Source organism: Hemiscyllium ocellatum, chromosome 26, assembly GCF_020745735.1.
Source record: "Hemiscyllium ocellatum isolate sHemOce1 chromosome 26, sHemOce1.pat.X.cur, whole genome shotgun sequence".
Lineage (NCBI taxonomy): Eukaryota > Metazoa > Chordata > Chondrichthyes > Orectolobiformes > Hemiscylliidae > Hemiscyllium > Hemiscyllium ocellatum.
Window position 1 is genome coordinate 44515158 of NC_083426.1, and position 24013 is coordinate 44539170.

General features: G+C 53.1%; 2 protein-coding genes across 2 annotated transcripts; both read left to right on the plus strand.

The window, feature by feature from the left end:
• The first annotated feature begins 5148 nt into the window (after nucleotides 1-5148).
• Nucleotides 5149-7180, plus strand: LOC132828122 (uncharacterized). Its single transcript, XM_060845029.1, has 4 exons — nucleotides 5149-5363; nucleotides 5410-5609; nucleotides 5710-6601; nucleotides 6763-7180. Exons 1-4 carry the CDS (start codon nucleotides 5149-5151, stop codon nucleotides 7178-7180), a joined length of 1725 nt encoding a protein of 574 aa, XP_060701012.1.
• Nucleotides 7181-8264: 1084 nt separating this feature from the next.
• On the plus strand, nucleotides 8265-9939 carry LOC132828123 (uncharacterized). The gene is made up of 2 exons (XM_060845030.1): nucleotides 8265-8349; nucleotides 9287-9939. Exons 1-2 carry the CDS (start codon nucleotides 8265-8267, stop codon nucleotides 9937-9939), a joined length of 738 nt encoding a protein of 245 aa, XP_060701013.1.
• The last annotated feature ends 14074 nt before the right edge of the window (nucleotides 9940-24013 follow it).

Below are 24013 nucleotides of genomic sequence, written 5' to 3' on the forward strand. Positions count from 1 at the left end.
TTGGGTGTGGGTTTGGGGCAATATCAGCCGTGGTCCTGGGCAATGTCAGCTGTGGGCCTGGGGCGGTGTTGGGTGTGGGCCTGGGGCGGTGTCGTCTGTGGGCCCAGAGCAGTGTTATGTGGGGGCCCGGGGCAGTGTTATGTGGGGGACAGGGGCAGTGTTATGTGGGGGACAGGGGCAGTGTTATGTGGGGGACAGGGGCAGTGTTATGTGGGAGACCCGGGCAGTGTCAGCCGTGGGCCCAGGGCAGTGTTGTCTGTGGGCCCAGGGTGATGTCAGCCATGGGCCTAGGGCAGTGTCGTGAGTGAGCCTGGGGCAGTGTCGCCTATGGGCTTGGGGTAATGTTGGAGGTAGGCCCAGGGCAGTGTCGTGTGTGGGCTTGGGGCAATGTCAGCCGTGGTTCTGGGCAGTGTCGTGTGGGGGTCCCGGGGCAGTGTCGTGTGGGGGTCCCGGGGCAGTGTCGTCTGGGGGCCCGGGGCGGTGTTGGGTGTGGGCCTAGGGCAGTGTCAGGTGTGGACCTGAGGTGATGTCGGCTGTGGACCTGGGGTGGTGTCGTGTGAGGGCCTGGGGCGGAGTCGGCTTTGGCCTGGGGCAGTATTGGGTAAGGTCCTGGGGCAGTGTCGGCTGTGGGGCAATGTCGATTGTGGGCCCGGGGCAGTGTTGGGTGTGGGCCTGGGGCAGTGTCGGGTGTGGGCCCGGGGCAGTGTCGGGTGTGGGCCCGGGGCAATGTCGATTGTGGGCCCGGGGCAGTGTCGGGTGTGGGCCCGGGGCAGTGTCGAGTGTGGGCCCGGGGCAGTGTCGATTGTGGGCCCGGGGCAGTGTCGGGTGTGGGCCCGGGGCAGTGTCGGGTGTGGGCCCGGGGCAGTGTCGAGTGTGGGCCCGGGGCAGTGTCGGGTGTGGGCCCGGGGCAGTGTCGGGTGTGGGCCCGGGGCAGTGTCGGGTGTGGGCCCGGGGCAATGTCGATTGTGAGCCCGGGGCAGTGTCGGGTGTGGGCCCGGGGCAGTGTCGAGTGTGGGCCCGGGGCTGTGTCGGGTGTGGGCCCGGGGCAGTGTCGGGTGTGGGCCCGGGGCAGTGTCGGGTGTGGGCCCGGGGCTGTGTCGGGTGTGGGCCCGGGGCGGTGTCGGGTGTGGGCCCGGGGCTGTGTCGGGTGTGGGCCCGGGGCAGTGTCGAGTGTGGGCCCGGGGCAGTGTCGGGTGTGGGCCCGGGGCAGTGTCGAGTGTGGGCCCGGGGCAGTGTCGGGTGTGGGCCCGGGGCAGTGTCGGGTGTGGGCCCGGGGCTGTGTCGGGTGTGGGCCCGGGGCTGTGTCGAGTGTGGGCCCGGGGCTGTGTCGGGTGTGGGCCCGGGGCTGTGTCGAGTGTGGGCCTGGGGCTGTGTCGAGTGTGGGCCTGGGGCTGTGTCAGGTGGGGGCCTGGGGCAGTGTCGGGTGAGGGCCTGGGGCGGTGTGGGCTGTGGGGCAGTGTCAGGTGTGGGGTAATGTCGACTGTGGGCCAGGGGTGATGTCGGCTGTGGGCCAGGGGTGGTGTCGGCTGTGGGCCTGGGGCAGTGTCGGGTTTGGGGCAGTGTTGGAAGTGGGCCTGGGCAGTGTCGGGTGTGGGGGAGTGTTGGGCATAGGTCGGGGTGATCACGTCTGGTGTGGGCCCGGGGCAGTGTCGACCGTGGGGCGGTGTCGGGTGTGGGCCTGGGTCAGTGTCGGGTGTTGGCCCGGAGCAGTGTCGGGTGTGGGCCCGGGGCAGTGTCGGGTGTGGGCCTGGAGCAGTGTCGGGTGTGGGCCCGGGGCAGTGTCGGGTGTGGGCCCGGAGCAGTGTCGGGTGTGGGCCCGGGGCAGTGTCGGGTTTTGGCCCGGAGCAGTGTCGGGTGTGGGCCCGGGGCAGTGTCGGGTGTTGGCCCGGGGCAGTGTCGGGTGTGGGCCCGGGGCAGTGTGTGTGAGGGCCCGGGGTGGTGAGAGTGTGGGCCTGGGGCAGTGTGTGTGAGGGCCCGGGGTGGTGAGAGTGTGGGCCTGGGGCAGTGTGTGTGAGGGCCCGGGGTGGTGTTTGTGTGGGCCCGGGATATTGTGAATATGGGCACAGGGCAGTGTATGTGTGTGGGCTCGGGGCATTGTGAGTGTGGGCCGGGGCGGTGTGAGCGTGGGCCCGGGGCAGTGTGCATGTGGGCCCGGGGCGGTGTGAGTGTGAGCCTGGGGCAGTGTGAGTGTGGGCACAGGGCGATGTGAGTGTGGGCACCGGGCGATGTGTGAGTGTGGGCCCAGGGCGGTGTGAGTGTGAGCCTGGGGCAGTGTGAGTGTGGGCCCGGGGCGGTGTGAGTGTGGGCACAGGGCGATGTGTGAGTGTCGACCCAGGGCGGTGTGAGTGTGGGCCCAGGGCGGTGTGAGTGTGGGCACAGGGCAATATGTGAGTGTGGGCCCAGGGCGGTGTGAGTGTGAGCCTGGGGCAGTGTGAGTGTGGGCCCGGGGCAGTGTGAGTGTGGGCCCAGGGCGGTGTGAGTGTGGACCCAGGGCGGTGTGAGTGTGGGCCCAGGGCGGTGTGAGTGTGGACACAGGGTGATGTGTGAGTGTGGACCCAGGGCGGTGTGAGTGTGGGCCCGGGGCAGTGTGAGTGTGGGCCCAGGGCGGTGTGAGTGTGGGCCCAGGGCGGTGTGAGTGTGGACACAGGGTGATGTGTGAGTGTGGACCCAGGGCGGTGTGAGTGTGGGCCCGGGGCAGTGTGAGTGTGGGCCCGGGGCGGTGTGAGTGTGGACACAGGGTGATGTGTGAATGTGGACCCAGGGTGGTGTGAGTGTGGGCCCGGGGCAGTGTGAGTGTGGGCCCAGGGCGGTGTGAGTGTGGGCACAGGGCAATATGTGAGTGTGGGCCCGGGGCAGTATGAGTGTGAGCCCAGGGCAGTGTGAGTGTGGGTCCGGGGCGGTGTCGGCAGTTGGCCCGGGACAGTGTTGGGTGTATCTCTAAGCAGAATACATAGCGGGGACTGATCCAGAGTGAAATGGAACAAGCCGACACTGCCCCAGGCCCACAACCGACACCGCCCGGGCCCACAGCTGACACTGCCCTGGGCCGATAGCCAATGGTGCAGCGGGCCTACAGCTGACACCGTCCTGGGCATACAGGTGACACTACCTGGGCCCATAGCTGACACTGCCCCAGCCCACAGCAGACCCAGCCCTGGGCCCACAGCCGACACCGCCTCCGGCTCAAAGCAGACCCTGGCCTGGGCACATAGCCGACACTGCCCAGGGCCCACAGCCGACACCGCCCCAAGCCCATAGCTGTCACTGCCCGGCCCCAGTGAACCCAGTCCTGAGTCTTCAGGCAACACTGCCTCTGGCTCATAGTGGACCGAGTCCTGAGCCTTCAGGTGACACTGCCCTCGGCCTCCAGGTGACACTGCACAGTGCTCACAGCCGACATCGCCCCAGGCTCACAGCGGACCCAGCCCCGGGCCCACAACTGTCACAGCGCCAGTCCAACAGCGGACCCAGCCCCAGCCCCAGGTCCTCAGCTGTCACTGCGCCGGGCCCACAGCGTACCCATCCCTGGGCCCACAGCTGTCATGGACCCGGTCCCACAGCAGACCCATCCCTGGGCCCACAGCTGTCATGGACCCCGTCCCACAGTGGACCCAGCCCTGGGCCTACAGGTGACACTGACCCATGCCAACAGTCGACACTAATCTGGCCTACACCTGACACTGCCTCAGGCCCACGGCCGACATTGCCCCAGGCCCACAGCTGTCATGGCCCCGGTCCCAAAGTGGACCCAACCCTGAGCCCGCAGGTGTCATGGCTCCAGTCCAACAGCAGACCCTGTCCTGGACCTTCAGGTGAAATTGCCCTCGGCCTCCAGGTGACACTGGCCCTGTGCCCACCTAACACCACCCCAGGTACACAGCTGTCACTGCCCCGGGCCCACAGGTGACACTGCCTCGGGCCAAAAACTGACACTGCCCCAGGCCCACAGCCAACACTGCCCCGTGCCCACAGCTGCCACGGCCCCTGTCCCACAGCGGACCCAGCTCTAGGCCCATAGCTATCATTGGCACCGTCCCACAGCGGACCCATCCCTTGGACTCTAGGGACACCACCCTAGGCCCACAGCTGACACTGCTCCAAGCCCACAGTGGACACATCACTGGCCTCCAGGCGACACTGCCTCAGGCCCACAGCCGACACTGCTCCGGGCCCAAGACCTGTCACTGCCCCGGGCCCACAGCTGACACTGCCCTTGGCCAACAGTCTACACTGCTCCAGGCCCACAGCTGTCACGACCCTGGTCCCACAGTGGAACCAGCCCAGGGCCCACAGCTGGCACAGCCCCAGTCCCAAAGCGGACCCAGCTCTGGGCCTTCAGGCGACACTGCCCTCGGCCTCCAGGTGACACTGCCCCGGGCCCACTGCCGAAACTGCCCCGGTCCTCCAGGTGACACTGCCCTGGACCAACAGGCGACACCGCCCCAGGCCCAATGCTGTCATTGCCCCGGCCCACAGCAGACAGCCCTGAGTCTTCAGCTGACACTGCCCTGGTCCACAGCCGGCACTGCCCCGGGCCCAAGATCTGTCACTGCCCCGGGCCCACGGCTGACACTGCCCCTTGGCCACAACCAACACCGCCCCAGGATCACTGCTGTCGCAGCCCCAGTCCCACAGCGGACCCAGCGCTAGGCCCACAGCTGCCACTGCCCCGGTCCCAACGTGGGCCCAGCCCTGGGCCCATAGCGGTCACAGCGCCAGTCCCACAGCGGATCCAGCCCCAGGCCTTCAGCTGTCACAGCCATGATCCCAAAGCAGACCCAACCTCAGGCCCACAGCTGTCACAGTTCCGTTCCCAAAGTGGACCCTGCCCCGGGCACACAGCTGCCACTGCCCCAGTCCCACAGCGGACCCAGCCCTGGGCCTCCAGGTGACACTGCCCCCGGCCAACAGGTGACACTGCCCCAGGCCCACAGGTGACACTGCCCCGGGCCCACAGCAGACAGCCCTGAGTCTTCAGCTGACACTGCCCTGGCCCACAAGTGACACTGCGTCGAGCCCACAACCGACACCACCCCAGGCCCCCAGGTGACACTGCCCTTGCCCACAACCGACACGACCCCAGGCCCACAGCTGTCGCAGCCCTGGTCCCACAGCGGATCCAGCCCCGGGCCTTCAGCTGTCACGGCCATGATCCCAAAGCAGACCCAGCACCAGGCCCACAGCTGTCACAGTTCCAGTCCACCAGTGGACCCTGTCCTGGGCCTTCAGGCGAAAATGCCTCGGCCTCCAGGTGACACTGCCCTGTGCCAACACCCAACACCTCCCCAGGTACACAGCTTCATTGCCCCAGGCCAGCAGCAGACAGCCCTGAGTCTTCAGAAGACACTGCCCCGGGCCCACAGGTGACACTGCCCTGGGCCCACAGCTGTCATGGCTCCGGTCCCACAGTGGACCCAGCCCTGGGCCCATAGCTGTCACGGACCCAATCCCACAGCAGACCCATCCCTGGGACTCCAGCCGACATTGCCCCAGGCCCAAGATCTGTCACTGCCCTGGACCCACAGCCGACACTGCCCTGTGCCCACAACTGTCACTGCCCCAGGCCCACAGCCGACACGACCCCAGACCCACAGCCAACACTGCGCCAGGCCCACAGCTGTCACTGCCTCAGTCCCACAACGGACCCAGCCCTGAGCCCATAGCTGTCATGGCCCTGGTCCCACAAGTGTCCCACCCCTGGGCCCACAGCTGTCACAGCCCAGTCCCACAACGGACCCAGCCCTGGACCCATAGCTGTCACGGTGCCAGTCCCACAGCGGATCCAGCCCTGGGCCTTCAGCTCTCATAGCCATGGTCCCAAAGCAGACATAGACCCAGACCCACAGCTCTCACGGCCCCAGTCCCACAGTGGACCCAGCCCTGGGCCCACAGCTGTCACGGCCCCAGTCCCACAATTGTCCCAGCCCTGGGCCCACAGCTGTCACTGCCCCAGTCCCACAATTGTCCCAGCCCTGGGCCCACAGCTGTCACGGCCCTGGTCCCACAGTTGTCCCAGCCCTGAGCCCACAGCTGCCATGGCCCCGGTCCCACAGCGGACCCAGCCCTGGGCCCACAGCTGCCATGGCCCCGGTCCCACAGCGGACCCAGCCCTGGGCCTCCAGGTGACACTGCCCTTGCCCACAACCAACACCGCCCTAGGCCCACAGCTGTCGCAGCCCTGGTCCCATAGCGGATCCAGCCCCGGACCTTCTGCTCTCACGGCCATGAGCCCAAAGTGGATCCTGCCCCAGGCCCACAGCTGTTACTGCCCCAGTCCCACAGCTGTTACTGCCCCAGTCCCACAATGGACCCAGCCCCAGGCCCACAGCTGTTACTGCCCCAGTCCCACAACGGACCCTGCCCTGGGCCTACAGCTGTCACGGCCTCAGTCCCACAGCGGATCCAGCCCTTGGCCCACAGCTATCACAGTGCCAGTCCCACAGTGGACCCAGCCCTGGGCCTGTAGACAACAATGCCTTCGACCTCCAGGTGACAGTGCCCTGTGCCAACAGCCAATACCACCCCAGATCCACAGCTCTCACTGCCCTGGGCCCACAGCAGACAGCCCTGAGTCTTCGGCTGACACTGCCCTGGCCCACAGGTGACACAGCCCCGGTTCCAGAGCAGACCCAGCCCAGGGTCCACAGCTGTCACGGCTCTAGTCTCACAGCGGACCCAGCCCTGGGCCTGCAGGTGACACTGCCCTGAGCCCACAGCCGACACTGCCCCAGGCCTCCAGGAGACACTGCCCTGTGCCAACAGGCGACACCGCCCCAGGCCCAATGGTGTCATTGCCCCACACCCACAGCAGACAGCCCTGAGTCTTCAGGTGACACTGCCCTGGCCCACAGGTGCCACTGCCCAAGGTCTTCAGGTGACATTGCCCCGGTCCCAAAGCGGACCCAGTCCTGGACCCACAGCTGTCATAGCCCAGGTCCCAAAGTGGACCCAGCCCTTCTGGGCCTTTAGGCGACACTGCCCTGGGCCTCCAGGTGACACTGTCACAGGCCCACAGCAGTCAAGGCCCTTGGCCCACAGCGGTCCCAGCCCTGGGCCCACAGTGGACTCAGCCCTGGGCCCACAGCTGTTGCAGCCCCCGTCCCACAACAGACCCAGCCCCGGGCCCACAGCTGTCATGGTCTCATTCCCACAGCTCACCCTGTTCCAGGCTTCCAGTTGACACTGCCCCAGGCCCACATCCAACACTGCTAAAGGCCAAAAGGTGACACTGATCTGGGCCTAAAGCTGACACTGTACTGTGCCCATGGCTGAAACTGCCCTGGACCCGCAGCCAATAATGCCCCGGGTCCCCAGGTGACACTGCCCTGGCTAACAAGTGACACTGTCTCGGGCCCATGGCCCACACTGCCCTGGGCCCACAGCTGTCACGCCCCCGGTCCCACAGCGGATGCAGCCCTAGGCCTTCAGGCGACACTACCCTGTGCCCACGGCCGACACTGGCCTCGCCCTTTTGGTGACATTGCTCCGGCCCACAGCCAACATTGCCCCGTGCCTACAGCCGACACTGCCCTGGCGGACAGCTGACACTGCCCTGACCCACAGGGTGACACTGCTCCAGGCCCACACCCGACACTGCTCCGGGCCCACACCCAACACTGTCCCTGACCCACAGGCTGACACTGCCCTGGTCCACAGGGTGACACTGCTCCGGGCCCACACCCGACACTGCTCCAGGCCCACACCCGACACTGCTCCGGGCCCACACCCAACACTGTCCCTGACCCACAGGCTGACACTGCCCTGGTCCACAGGGTGACACTGCTCCGGGCCCACACCCGACACTGCTCCAGGCCCACACCCGACACTGCTCCAGGCCCACACCCGACAATGCCCCAGGCCCAAACCCGACACTACTCCGGGCCCACACCCGACACTGCTCCAGGCCCACAGGGTGACACTGCTCCGGGCCCACAGGGTGACACTGCCCTGGGCCCACACCCGACACTGCTCCAGGCCCACAGGGTGACACTGCTCCGGGCCCACAGGGTGACACTGCCCTGGGCCCACACCCGACACTGCTCCGGGCCCACAGGGTGACACTACTCCGGGCCCACAGCCGACACTGCCCTGGGCCTTCAGGTCACACTGCCCCAGGCCCACAGCAATTTCCCACACCAGATGTCGAAACCACTTGGAACCCATGACTACTACTACAGTCCTATCGCTGCTGCTGCGTAACCCTCCAGAACTCCACAGAGAAAGTTTAAAAACACAATAGGAGAGAGAGAGAGGAAGGAATAAAGATGCAGCCAGCCTCGAGCCATCAGGCCTGCAGTACCCATGCCACCATCTTGAATCGCTGGCGTGCACTACCCTCTGCACTGTCAGGTCTTGTTTTCTCTCTTCCTCCTGCTGCTGCTGCTAGGCTCTTTCTCTCTCTCTTCTTTCTTTCCATCCCCCCTCCACACTGCCAGGTTCTTCTCTCTCTCTCTCTCTCTCTCTCTCTCCCTCTCCCTCTCTGTCCCGCTCACTCTCTTTCTCTCACTCTCTTTGTCCCTCTCCCTCTCTTACACACTCTCTCTCACTCTCTTTCTCTCTCCCCTCCACACTGCCGGTTCTTCCACCCCCTCTCTGTCTCTCTCACTCTCTTTCTCTCTCTCACCCTCTTTCGCCCTCTCACTCCCCTCCACACTGCTGGGTTCTTCTCGCGCTCTCTCTCTTTGTCTCTGTTTCTTTCATTCTCTCTGTCTGTCCCTCTCATTCTCTCTCTCTCTATCTCTCTCTCTCTCTCTCTCTCTCTCTCTCTCTGTCTCTCTCATTCTCTCTCTCTCTATCCCTCTCTCTCTCTCTGTCCATCTCATTCTCTCTCTCTCTCTCTCTCTCTGTCCCCCTCTCTCTCTTTCTCTCTCTGTCTCTCTCACTCTCTTATTCTCTCTCACCCTCTTTCTCTGTCTCTCTCCCCTCCACACTGCTGGGTTCTTCTCTCGCACTCTCTCTATTTCTCTCTGTCTCTCTCTATCCCCCTCTTTCTCTCTCTCTCTCTCTCTCTCTCTCTCTCTCTCACACACACACACACACACACACTCTCTTTATCTCTCTCTCTGTCTCGCACTCCCCTCCACACTGCCAGGTTCTTCTCTCACTCTTCTCTCACTCTCTCTGTTTCTGTTTCTCTCACTCTCTCGCTCTTTTTCTCTTTCTCTCTGTCTCTCTCTCTCCCCTCCACACTGCCCTTTGAGATTCAGCTCTGTTGTCAGCTTATTCATTTTCTGCTATTCACTTTTTCAGCCCAGGGCCTCCAGATGACACTGCCCTGGGCCCACAGCTGTCACAGCCCTGGTCCCACAGAGGACCCAGCCCTCGGCCCACAGCTGTCATAGCCCTGGTCCCACAGAGGACCCAGCCCTGGACCCAAAGCGGACCCAGCCCTGGGCCCACAGCTGTCATAGCCCTGGTCCCACAGAGGACCCAGCCCTGGACCCAAAGCGGACCCAGTCCTGGGCCCACAGCTGTCACAGCCCCAGTCCCAAAGCGGACCCAGTCCTGGGCCCACAGCTGTCACAGCCCCAGTCCCAAAGCAGACCCAGTCCTGGGCCCACAGCTGTCACAGCCCCAGTCCCAAAGCAGACCCAGCCCTGGGCCCACAGCTGTCACAGCCCCAGTCCCAAAGCGGACCCAGTCCTGGGCCCACAGCTGTCACAGTCCTGGTCCCACAGTGGACCCAGCCCTGGGCCCACAGCTCTCATGACGCTGGTCCCACAGCGGACCCAGTCCTGGGCCCACAGCTGTCACAACCCCGGTCCCAAAGCGGACCCAGTCCTGGGCCCACAACTGTCACAGTCCCGGTCCCAAAGCAGACCCAGCCCTGGGCCCACAGCTGTCACAGCCCCAGTCCCAAAGCAGACCCAGTCCTGGGCCCACAGTTGTCACAGCCCCAGTCCCACAGCAGACCCAGCCCTGGGCCCACAGCTGTCATGACCCTGGTCCCAAAGCGGACCCAGCCCTGGGCCCACAGCTGTCTGACAGTGATTTCTCCCCACTTAGTTGTCCTTTAGGGTTATGGGGTGGATCAAAGAATTTCTTTAATTCATTTTGTGTTGCCTAGTCAATAATGGTTAATGCTGCCTGAGAGCAATGTAGAGAGGAGAAACACGTATGAGCATGCTCGTGCACATTAGAGTGTTAAGGTGGAATATGAGTTGTTTCAGATTCTCCCCTTTAAATTATGGCTCAATCCCATTAATGAGCTTCATAATCAGCCCATCAATGTTTCAGAGCCAGTGAAGGGAGAGCTGGAGATAGTTTTGATCTTGAGGATGATGTGACAGTGTCCAATGTGTGGCTGACTTGGCTGGGACACACGACCGTTCTAATTAAGGATATACTTGACTATTCTAATTGAAGCAATTTTACCAACATCACTCAGCCCCTGCAGTGTCCACAGCCCAGCAAGTAAAGGTTGCTGCACAGTGGGAAGGCCAGGCTGGGGGTAACTGACGAAGGATAAGCAAATAGTGACGACAGGGAACAGCAAGGCTGTGTTCATCCAGTCTGCAGCCTTGCCTTTGGATGTCAGAGTTCTCCAAATGTCATGTGTCTCATGAGATCTCAGTAACCTCCCTGATACTGATGGCAACTAAAGTATTACCTAAACTGTCCTGCTACCTCTGAGTAATGAGGTCTCCTATTATCCGTAATAAGGCTGAAAGCATGAAGGTGCTCTGTAAGTTTCTGATCTCTGAGAAAATTCAATAAGCAGCCAGTCAGTGCGATGAGTCGGAGCTCAGGAATTGGGAATGGTCCCGAGGTCAGGTTCAAAATGCTCAATGCAAAATTCAGCTAAACGTTTCGAGCCCACTGCCCGAATTCACTCAGCCCAGATCAACTTAAGGAAGTGTCATCAACTCCCCAGCAAGATAAAACTAAACTGGGACAAATTTAATTTAGGCCGGGGATTCACGTAAGTGGAGAATTTGAACAATCTTTCCAACAGTTTCACATCTTGGCAGGAATGTTTGATTTGTTTATCCCTGAGTGTGGTATAAGCTCACTGTGCTCAGTCTCTGCTCAAATGGGGTCAGCAGAGTGAATGGTGAGAGCTGTCATCCTGTCAGGGGCCAGTGTGATCTCCTGCACTCTGAAAGGGGTGGGAGAAGAATTTTCCAGATCCTTTTTCCCAAAATGGCCCAGATTTTTGATCTGGTTTTTCACCTCTCCCAGGAGATCACATGGTCTGGGTTGGTGTTGGGAGGAGGGTGCGTACTGAGATGCACAAGGCAGCATCGCTGTTGTGTGGGATAGGCTGAATGGACCAACAGGGTCTTCTCTGTCTGTCACTTTGTTGTTGGTTTTATGCACATTGTTTAATTGGCTGAAATAATAGAACTTTAACATCTGGAAATAAATGCAGAAGAAAATGAAACAAACACCCTGTGTCTTCTCCTGATTTGTGTACGGATCACAGCAACAAACAGAAAGGTGCAGAAACCACACTGAGGATAAACCCAGGTTTCAGCTACTGACTGGGCAAACTCTCTGAGCCACACTAAACCCTGTGCAGAGTTGTCCCAAATCTGTATGAGGCCCACACACATCACATTCTCCTCATTAGCAGTAATACATCACAAGCTGCCATCCCGTGTTCATCCAAAGCTTTGCTTAAAACAAGAAAGACACATATCTGGCTCAGGGGAAGGAAGAAACATTAGTCAATTGGTGTGGAATTGGGTGAGGTTCTGGGGGAGCCTAGCTCCTTGCCCCTTGCCAGCTCCCCAGTCTGAAACACCAACTCCCTGTAACTGGGAATGTCTTCTCACAAGCTTGCTCAGGATAGAGGGTGGCACGGTGGCTCAGTGGTTAGCACTGCTGCCTCACAGCACCAGGAACTTGGGTTCAATTCCAGCCTCCAGTGACTGTCTGTGTGGAGTTTGTTCATTCTCCCTGTGCCTATATGGGTTTCCCCATACAGTAAGTCCCAGTTATCCATGTTAAGGATCAGGCCAGACTCCCTTAAAACATTTCAAGAAGGTAACTTGCACCCTAACCTTTCTAGTTGTTTGAAGCAGGTGTAAAGTGGATACTCTAGGCGCGATGTACCTGGCCCAACCACTGTTTTTAACAAAACAGGATTTATTTATACATGAACAAAATATAACTTAATCTACACCAATATAACTAATTAAAAAGCCAATTGACTCTATAGCAACTTAATGATGCTGTTCCAAATACTTGGAAAACTAAAGGTAAAATCAAATGCAGGTTCTTACAGGAGGGATGTCAGAGAGATAGAGAGATAGATAGGTAGATAGAGAGAGAGAAAGAGAGAGAGAGATAGAGGATCAGTAGGGAGCTGTTTTCTTGACCCGCAGCCTCAAAAAGGACTCAGAATTGCAAAGCAGCCAGACTTAAAAACAAACCAAACCAGAGTAAAGCTGAGCTGGGAGAACTGGCCACTCCCCTTTCATTGTCCAAGTGTTTTTCTTAAACTTAAAAAGCTTCTTCAAGATAAACCCAGAGATTTCAGCACCTGTGTCTTTACAACCCCTTCGAAAACAAAAACCAAGGACAACATAACCTTGTTAAAGGAGCAGCAGCATCAAATCTGCCACCAGATTTTCTCATATTTCTGGGGGCTGAGGGCACTTGTCGCTCTCCGATTCACTGGCACCAGCTGGAAGTGACTGTCCTGTAAACAGACAGGACTGGCTCAGACTGGCTCAGACTGGCTGCTTTGGCATTGGCTTCAAATCTGGAGGACCTTCATGATATCAATGTAATTGTTTCTCTTGACACAATATTCACATTTGTGTGCTTTTTAAATGTTTATCTGGAGTTTAAACTTTGCAGGTGAAATGAGCTCATTGACTAATAGAGTCAGAGTCATACACCACTGAAACAGATCCTTTGGTCCAACCAGTCCATGCCAGTTATAATCACAAACTAAACTAGTCCCACCTGCCTGCACATGGTCCATATCCCTCCAAATATTTCTTATTCATGTATTTATCGAAATGCCTTTTAAACATTGTAACTGTTCCCGCATACACCTCTTCCTCTCGAAATTCATTCCATACACAAACCATTCTCCTTGAAAAGAAATTGACCCTCGTCTTTTTCAAATCTTTCTCCTTTCACCTTAAAAATATGCTCCCAAGTCTTGAAATCCCCCACTCTATGGAAAATACATCTGCCATTCACCTTATCTACACCCCCACGATTTTATAAATCTCTAAGGTTACCCCTCAACCTCTACGCTCCAGTGAGAAAGGTCTCAGCCGATCCAACGCCTTCTTATAATTAAAATCTTCTATTCAAGTCAATACTTTGCTAAGTCCCTTCGGAACCCTCTCCAGCTTAATATATTTCCGATAACGGAGACCAGAACTGGACACAGTACACCAGGAGAGGGCTCATCAATATTCTGTACAAGCTCAACATGAAGTCCCAACTCCTGTACTCAAAGGTCTGAGTAATAAAGGCTAGCATGCTAAACACCTTCTTCACCAAAACTGAAAGAACTGTAAATCAGAAACAAAACCAGAAATTGCCACAAATGCTCTGCTGGTCTGGTGGCATCTGTGGAGAGAAATCAGAGTTAACGTTTCAGGTCCAGTTCTGAGGAAGGGTCACTAGATGCAAACCGCTAACTCTGATTTCTCTCCACAGGCACTGGCAGACATGCTGAGCTTTTCCAGCAATTCCTGTTTCTGTTGCCTTCTTAACCATCCTGCCTACATGTGACACAAACTTCAAAGAATTAAGTACCTGAAGGCCAAGGTCTCTTTGTTCTACAACACTACCCAAGGCCCTACTTTTAACAATATCATCCCTGCTCTTGCCTGTTTTACCAAAATGCAATACCTCACATTTATCCAAACTGAACTCAATCTCCAATCCTCAGTGCATTGACCCAATTGATCAAGATCTCTTTATAACCTTTGACAGCCTTCTCCACTGTCTACTATACCACCAGTTTTGGTATCTTCTACAAACTTACTCACCATGCATTCTACATTCTCATCTAAATCCTTCATGTAAATGACAAACAAAAGTGGACCCAGAACTGATCCCTGTTCAACACCGGGGGTAACAGGCCTCCAGTCCAAAAAAGCAGTCCTCCACCACCACTCTCTGTCTCCTGTCATGAAGCCAATGTTGAACCTAATGAGCAAGCTTACCCTGAATCCTGTGTGATCTAACCGTACTGGTTAGTCAACCATTTGGAACCTTGTCAAAGGCTTCACTAAAGTCTGTGTAAACAACGTTCAGCAAAGCAGGAGAAATGACACGAGCCTTAATGTGATGGAAGCAAAACAAATATTTCATGAGATTTAACTTTTTGAAACCTTTGTTACACTATAAGTTTTCAAATAAATGCTTAGTTTTGAAAATGTAAATTGTTTCAGCTTTTACTAGGATACCCAAAAGCAAGTGAACAGTGAAACTGTGACAATTAAGTAATGTACTGTGATCTTATATAAAAAGCTACGTTTAATCTGGATAAATGTGATGTACTGCATTTTGGTTAAACAAACAAGGGCATGACTTATACAAGTAGTGGCAGGGCCCTGGGTGGTGTTGTCAAACAGAGAGACCCCTAGGGGTTCAGGTACATAAATCTTTGAAAAGTAGACAGGGTGGTTAAGAAGGCATTGAGCACACTTGCCTTCATTGCTCAGGCCTTTGAGTATAGGAATGAGGATGTCATGCTGAGATTGTACAGGATGTTGCTGAGGTCTTTTCTGAAGTACTGTGTCTAGTTTTGATCACCCCGCTATAGGAAGGATATTCTTAAACTGGAGAGGGTTCAGAAAAGATTTACCAGGATGTTGCCAGGAATGGAGGGTTTGAGTTATAGGGAGAAGCTGGATAGGCTGGGACTTTTCTCACTGGCATGTAGGAGGGTGAGGGTGACCTTATAGAGATTTATAAAATCATGATGGGTCTAGATAAGGGGAATGGCAGCTATCTATTCCCTGGTGTGGGGGGAGTTCATAACTAGAGGGCATATTTTAAGAAGAAAACTTTTCATGCATATCTTCCTTAAACTTTTCCCCTCTCACCTTGAACACGTGGCTCCTAGTAATTGAGTCCCCCACTCTGGGAAAAAAGCTTCTTGCTATCCACCCTGTCTATACCTCTCGTGATTTTGTAGACCATAATCAGGTCCCCCTCAACCTTGGTCTTTCTACTCATTCTGATGAAGGAAAGCATGCTGTACACCTTCTTGACCACTCTACTGACCTGCGTTGTCATGTTCAGGGTATAGTGGACCTGAACACCCAGATCTCTCTGTACATCAATTTTCCCCAGGGCTTTTCCATTTATCATACAGTTCACTCTTGAGTTGGATCTTCCAAAATGCATCACCTCACATTTGCCCAGATTGAATTCCAACTGCCATTTTTCTGCCCAACTTTCCAACCTATCTATATTCTGCTGCATTCCCTGACAGTCTCCCTTCACTATCTGTTACTCTACCAATCTTAGTGTCATCTGCAAACTTGCTAATCAGACCACCTACACCTTCCTCCAGATCATTTATGTATGTCGTCAACAACAGTAGCCCCAGCACACATCCTTGTGGAATACCACTGGGCACAGTTCTTCATTTTGAGAAACTCCTTTCAGCTACTACTCTCTGTCTTCTGTTTCCCAGCCAGTTCTCTATCCACCTGGCTAGAACACCCTGCACCCCATGCAACTTCACTTTCTCCATCAGCCTACTTTATCTAATGCCTTACTGAAGTCCATGCACATGACATCTACAGCCCTTCCCTCAATCAATTTTGTCACTTCCTCAAAGAACTCTATTAAGTTGGTAAGACATGACCTTCCCTGCACAAAACCACGTTGTCTATCACTGATAAGCCCATTTTCATTTAAATGTAAATAGATCCGATCCCTCAGTATCCTCTCCAGCAGCCTCCCTACCACTAACATCAGGCTCACCAATTCATAATTACCTGGATTATCTCTGCTACCCTTTTTAAACAAGGGGACAACATTAGCAAATCTCCAGTCCTCCAGGACCTCATCCATGTTCAAAGATGCTGTAAAGATGCAAGGATGTTCAAGGAACTTGTTCCTTGAGTTGGTAGAGGTAGGGGAGGTTTTTGATGAATATTTTGCTTCAGTATTCACTTGTGAAAGGGACCTTGTCATTTGTGAGGACAACGTGAAACAGGCTGATATGCCCAAACAGGTTGATGTTAAGGAGGAGGATGTGCTGGAAATTCTGAAACACATGAAGATAGACAAGTCCCCTGGGCCAGACACGATACACCCAAGGTTCTACAGGATTCAAAGGAACAGATTGATGGGCCTTTGGTGATGATATTTGCAACCTCACTGTCCACTGGAATAGTGTCAGATGATTGGAGTGTTCAAGAAAGGGAATAGGGATTACCCTGGGAATTACAGACCTACGTTGAAAAGTGTGGTGCTGGAAAAGCGCAGCAGACCAGGCAGCATCCGAGGAGCAGGAGAATCGACATTTCGGGCATAATCCCTTCTTCGGGTACAGATCTACGTCAATCTAGTGTCGGTGGTGGGTAAATTATTGGAGAAGATTCTGAGAGACAGGAAAAGCATAGTTTGTTTAGAGGTGGTCAGCATGGCTTTGTAAGGGGCAGGTCATGCTTTGCGAGCCTGATTGAATTCTTTGAGGATGTGACAAAACACATTGATGAAAGTAGAGTAATGGATGTGGTGTAAAGTCATAGAGATGTACACCATGGAAACAGATCATTTGGTCCAACTCATCCAAGCCAACCAGATATCCTAAATTAATTTAGTTCCACTTGCCAGCTCTTGGCCCATATACTGTAAACCCTCCTAATCATATATTCCTTCCAGATGCCTTTAAAATGTTGTAATTGTAATTGTATCAGCCTCCACCACTTCCTCTGGCAGCTCATTCTATTCAGGCATTACCCTCTGCATAAAAAGTTACCCCTTAGGTCCCTTTTAAATCTGTCCCTCTCACCCTAAACCTATGCCCTCTAGTTTCTGGACTCCCACACTCCAGGGAAAAGACCTTTGCCCCTCATGATTTTACTAACCTCTATAAGGTCACCCCTGAGCCTCCAAAACTCCAGGAAACCAGCCCCAGTCTATTCAGCCTTTCCTGTAGCTCAAACCCTCCAACCCTGGCAACATTCTTGTAAATCATTTCTGAACCCTTTCAAGTTTCACAACATCCTTCTGAAAGGAGGTACACCAGGATTGCACACAATACTCCAACAGTGGCCTAACCAATATCCTGTATAGCCGCAACATGACATCCCAACTCCTGTACTCAATACTCTGACCAATAAAGGAAAGCATACCAAACACCTTCTTCACTATCCTATCTATCTGAGAATCTACTTTCAAGGAGCTGTGAACCTGCACCCCAAGGACTCTTTGTTCAGCAACACTCCTTAGGACCTTACCATTAAGTGTATAAGTCCTGCCTTGATTTGCCTTTCCAAAATGCAGCATCTCGCATTTATCTAAATTAAATTCCATCTACCACTCCTCAGCCCATTGACCCACCTGATCAAGATCCTGTTGTGCTCTGAGGCAACCTTCTTCACTGTCCACTACACCTCCAATTTTTGTGTCATCTCAGCAAACTTACTAACTATACTTCCTATGTTCACATCCCAGTCATTTACATAAATGAAAAAAAGCAGTGGACGCAGCACTGATCCTTGTGGCACACCACTGATCAGAAGCCTCCTGTCTGTATTGCAACCCTCCACACCACCCTCTATCTTCTACCTTCGAGTCAGTTCTGTATCCAAGTGGCTAGTTCTCCCTGTACTCCATGTGATCTAACCTTGCTAATCAGTCTCCCATGGGGTACCTTGTTGAATGCTTTACTGAAGTCCATATAGATCATATCCCCCACTGTGCCTTCATCAATCCTCTTTGTTATTTCTTCAAAACACTCAATCAAATCTGACAGACATGATTTCCCACGCACAAAACTATGTTGACTATCCTGAATAAGACCTTGCCTTTCCAAATACAAGTAAATCCTGTCTCTCAGGATTCACTCCAACAACTTGTCCACCACTGATGGATTTTAGCAAGGTGTTTATTAAGATTGCCCATGTTAGGCTTATTCAGAATATAAAGAAGAATGGGAAAAAAGGAAATCTGGCTGCCTGAATACAGAATTGGCTGGCCCATAGAAGACAGAGGGTGGTGGTAGATGGAAAGTATTCAGCCCGGAGCTCAGTGAGCAGTGGTGCTCCACAAGGAACTGTCCTGGGACCTCTGCTCTGTTGATTTTTATAAATGACTTGGATGAAGAAGTGGAAGAGTTGGTTAGTAAGTTTGCCGATGACACGAAAGTTGGTGGAGTTGTGGACACTGTGGAGGGCTGTGCTGTTGGTGGTTGCAAAGGGACATTGACAGGATGCAGAGCTGGGCTGAGAAGGGGCAGATGGTGTTCAACCTGGAAAAGCGTGAAGTGATTAATTTTGGAAGGTCAAATTTGAATGCAGGTTATAGGGTTAGAGACAATGTGGAGGAACAGAGGGAAATTGGGGTCCATGTCCATAGATCTCTCAAAATTGCCACCGAAGTTGATATGGTTGTTAAGAAGGCGTATAGTGTGTTGGCTTTCATTAGCAGGGAGATTGAGTTTAAGAGCAGGGAGGTTATGTTGCAGCTGTATAAGCCCTGGTTCAACTACACTTGGAATATTGTGTTCAGTTCTGGCCGTCTCATTGTCGGAAAGATGTAGAAACCTTAGAAAAGGTGCAGAGGAGATTTACCAGGATGCTGTCAGGATTGGTGGGCATATCTTATGAAGAAAGGTTGAGAGAGCTAGGGCTTTTCTCATTGGAGAGAAGAAGGATGAGAGATGGGTTGATAGAGGTGTACAAGATGATGAAAGGCATAGATAGAGTGGATAGACAGAGACTTTTTCTCATGGTGGAAATGGCTATCATGAGGGGGCATAATTTTAAGGTGATTGGATGAAGGTTTAGGGGAGATGTCAAAGATAGGTTCTTTAAACAGAGAGTGGTGTATGCGTGGAATGCACTGCCAGCAGTGGAGGTAGAGTTACATACATCAGAGACATTTAACTGACTCGTGTATAGACACATGCTTGATAGTAAAATAGTATGTTCGTTAGTTTGATCTTAGAGTAGGATAAAAGGTCAGCACAACATTGAGGGCCTGTACTGTGTTATACTGTTTGATGTTCTACATTCTATGACACGCTACAGCATTAAGGGTTCAGATAGGGTGGAATTTGTTAAGTGCGTTCAGGAAGGTTTCCTCAAGCAGTATATAGAGGGTCACAGGAAGGGCAAACCTCGATTCCTCTTGGGAAATAGGGCAGGACAGGTGACAGAGGTGACAATGGGGGAGCACTTTGGGACCAGTCACCATAGTTCTATTAATTTTAAAATAGTTATGGAGAGGGGCAAAGCTGGTTTACAGGTTCGAGTTCTAAACTGGAGCAAGGTGAATTTGGATGGAATTAGACAAGAGCTTGCAGGGGTTGGTTGGAGTAGTTTGTTTGCAGACAAAGGGACCTCAAGCAAGTGGGGGTTCTTCAAAGTGAGATAGCTAGAGTACAAGGTCTATATGTTCCTGTGAGAGTGAAGGGCAAGATGGCAGGAATAGATGACAACAGATATTGAGACATTGATCAGAAAAAAGGAGGTGTGGCTCAAGGTACAGGCAGCTGGGATCAAGGGAATCCCTGGAGGTATATGGGTGGTGGTGGCGGGGTGGGTGGTGGTAGTGCACGAGGTTACTGAAGAAGGAAATCAGGAGGGCGAGAAAGGGAGCATGTGACAGCCTTGGCTGAAAAGATTAGTGTGAATCCAAAGAGCATATTTAAGTATATTAAAGGAAAATAAAATAATTAGAGAGAGAAAAGGGACCCCAAAGGTCCAAAGTGAACATGTCTGTGTGAAACCACAGGAGATGGCCAAGGTTCTCAATGAATATTTTTCCTCTGGGTTTACTGTGGAGAAAGACATGAAGAAGACTTGGGAACTTGAAGAAGTTAATGGTGAGATCTTGAGGAAAGTCCATATCACAATGGAGTTGGATGCATTGGAATGTATGAAGGTGATTAAATCTCCTGGTCCTGACCAGATATATCCAGGAACACTGCAAGAGGCTAGAGAAGAAATTGCAGGACCCTGGCTGATATTTTTGCAACATATGAGCCACAGGTGAGACCCCGGAAGACTGGAGGGTGGTGAATGTTGTGCCATTATTCAAGAAGGGCTGCAAAGAAAAGCCTGGGAACTATAGACCAGTAAGCCTAACATCTGTGGTGGTAAGTTACTTGAGAAGATTCTGAGGGATAAGATATACATGAATTTGGAAGGACGGAATTTCATTAGGAGTGGTCAGCATGGTTATGTGAGCGGGAGATCATCCCTCACAGATTTGTTAGAGTTCTTTGATGAAATGACCAGGAAGGTTGATGAGGGCAGGGCAGTAGATGTAGTCTATATGGATTTCAGTAAGGCCTTTGATAAGGTTCCACAAGGATAGGCTGGTCTAGAAGATTAGTTCACATCGAATCCAGAAGGAGCTGAAAAATTGGATGGAACATTGGCTTGATGGTAGGAAGCAGAGGGTAATAATGGAAGGATGCTTGTCAGACTGGAGGCCTGTGACTAGTGGAGTGCCTCAGGTGTTAGTGCTAGGCCCATTACTGTTTGTTATTAAATTAGATTAGATTAGATTAGATTAGATTATTTACAGTGTGGAAACAGCCCCTTCGGCCCAACATATCTCGATCAATGAATTGGATGAGAATGTACAAGGCATGATTAATAAGTTTGCAGATGATACTAAAATAGGCATTATCATGGACAGTGAGGACGGTTATCAAAAATTGCAGCAGGGCCTTGATCAGCTGGGAAGGGGCTGAGATATGACAAATGGAGTTTAATACAGAAAAGTGTGAGCTATTGCATTTTGGAAAGTCAAATCGAGGTAAGAGTTTCATGGTGAATGGTAGGGCCTGAGGGAATGTAGTGGAACAGAGGGACCTTGGAGTTCAGTCCTTCTTTCTGTTCATTCTCTGATGTCTCTGTGCCAACTCTGGCAAGTGACCAATTCTGGGGGTAAAGCTCCACTTGAAAGGAGCTGGGGTATGATCTCAGTTCCAATGTAAATGCAGCAACATTGGGAGAAATAAGCTTGTAATTGGAAGTGAGTGTAGAACTATGTAATAACTCACCAGGCTCCTTCTAATGCCTCTTCCAAACATCCAAACTCCCAACCAGAAAGCCCAATAGTGGCAAGTATATGGAAATGCCACCTCCTACAAATTCCCGTCCAAGCCACATATCTTGACTTGGAAATAAATCACCATTCCTTCACTGTCATTGGGTCAAAATCCTGCAACTCCCTTCCTTACAAAACATATTGACTCTGTTACTGTTTAAGTAACCGGCTGTATTGACAAGCTGGGATGGGATGGTAATGTGGTGGCAAATCGACCCATATCCCCTCTGCCACCTGAAGCTTATCATCCACAACAATGAATATCACCACAGGCTGTTGACAGGAGCCAGCCTGGGGAGAAAGTGAGGACTGCAGATGATGGAGATCAGGATCGAGAGTGTGGTACTGGAAAAGCACAGCCAGTCAGGCAGTATCCAAGGAGCAAGAGAATTGACCTTTTGGACAAGAGGCCTTCATCAGGAATGAGGTCCCGGCCTGGGGAGGTCAAGTCATTGAGTATGTTTCAGACATACAAAGCAAGCTGAGTTCTAGCTTTGTAAAGGGCATTAGGGTTAGGGAAAGAAGGTGAGAGAATGGGGTTGAGAAACACATCAGCCATGATCAAATGGTGGAGCAAGACTTGATGGGTTGAATGCCCCCTGTATCTTATGGTCTTATAGCCTACCATGTGGTCCAACCCAACCTCTGTGGGCTGTGCTAATGTCCCAGCAATTTGGAGAATCCATAAATATTTCAAAAAGGGCAAGATGAGTAAAAGGGAAGACATGGTGTTCAAAATTATTTGATGAACTTCACCACTCAACCTTTCTCACAACCAAAATCTTCTATTATCCCCATTTCTGAAGAAACTGTTTTCTCTTCACAGATACTGCCAGACTCGCTGAATTTCTCCAGTAATTCCTGTTTTTATTAATTTCAGTTCACTTTTGGCTCCTTCTAATTCCCTAATGCCCTCCCTTCCCCTGTCAGAAAGACCATTTAACTCACAGGCTGGGCCCCTTTGGCCTGTCAGAAATATATCTGCAGATGCCTACTTGCTTGAGCATCTTCCACTCTGGCCCCAGTTTAAACTCCAGAGTCTCAAGACCACGTTCCTCTGCAATCAATCCCACCGCCCCCAGGATAGTCCCACCTCCACTGTCTCCCTCCCAGTGCCACTGTGTACTGGGAAACAGCAGCCAAGTTCAAACTGAAATTGCCTCATGTATCTCTGGCCATTTTCATTGGCACATCAAAGGGGCTGGGTTTTCCAATGCCACACAACAGAAGAGATTTAATATGTCACTCAGGAGACTGGTGGAACAGTTGCTTCACAGTGATCAGTGTATTGCAGGGGGTGCTTTGGAAGGGTACATATCTGCTCAGAAGGCTTCTCATAGGTGTGGGATAGTTTGGAAAAGTATTCTCCTACACTCTGAGCTTCAGGCACCATCAGGAAGGGCAAACAGAGAACATTTCAGTATCGTGCGCACTGCAACAAACTCACTTTCCTGGAGATATCTGAACCCCAGTGCAGGAGGAGGTTTCAGCTGCTGGTCGAGATATTGACCAACCCCTAAGCCTTCCTTAATGATCACCGGGCATTTGAGAGGGTATTAGATGATTAAATACATAAAAGGCAGGAGAAAGACACTGTCAGAATATGCTTTCAGAAATCTGGTGCAAAAATGGTATGCTGCCTCATGCACTGTAACAGTGTAATTGGTCCTGACAACAACTCTGGATAAGCCCTGCTGCTGGCACTGAGGTGAGCATGTCTTTTAAACTCTCAGTATTGGTCTCTGCAGCTGAGTATCCCAATTGACTGTTGGTCACTGTATTCATGCTGTCAGGGATGCTCTCTTCACTGAAGCCAACAGTTTCCAAACAGACGTGACCCCACAAACACAACACAATGGGCTTAGCAACACTAGTCTGTTTGTGCCAGTGTAATGGACAGCACTCATGTGACCATAAAGATTTCCATGCAAACACCAGGCTGAATAATTAAGAGTGCTGGAAAAGCACAGCAGTTCAGGCAGCATCCGAGGAGCAGTAAAATCGACGTTTCGAGCAAAAGCCCTTCATCAGGAATAAAGGCAGAGAGCCTGAAGGATGGAGAGATAAGCTAGAGGAGGGTGAGGATGGGAAGAAAGTAGCATAGACTACAATAGGTGAGTGGGGGAGGGGATGAGGGTGATAGGTTGGGGGGGAGGGTGGAGTGGATAGGTGGAAAAGAAGATAGGCAGGTAGGACAAGTCATGGGGACAGTACTGAGCTGGAAGTTTGGAACTAGGATGAGGTGGAGGAAGGGGAAATGAGGAAACTGTTGAAGTCCACAGAACACCCCTGGTGCTCACCTTCCACCCTACCAACTTTCGCATAAACCAAATCATCTGCCGACATTTCCACCATCTCTAAAAACACCCCACCATCAGGGATATATTTCCCTCCCAACCCCTTTCCGTTTTCCACAAAGACAGTTCCCTCCGTGACTACCTGGTCAGGTCCACGTCCCCCCCAACAACCCACCCTCCCATCCTGGCACCTTCCCCTGCCACCACAGGAATTACAAAACCTGTGCCCACATCTCCTCCCTCACCTCTATACAAGGCCCTAAAGGAGCCTTCCACATCCATCAAAGTTTTACCTGCATATCCACCAATATCATTTATTGTATCCGTTGCTCCCGATGCGGTCTCCTCTACATTGGGGAGACTGGACGCCTCCTAGCAGAGCACTTTAGGGAATATCTCCGGGACACCCGCACCAATCAACCACATTGCCCTGTGGCCCAACATTTCAACTCCCCCTCCCACTCTGCCGAGGACATGGAGGTCCTGGGCCTCCT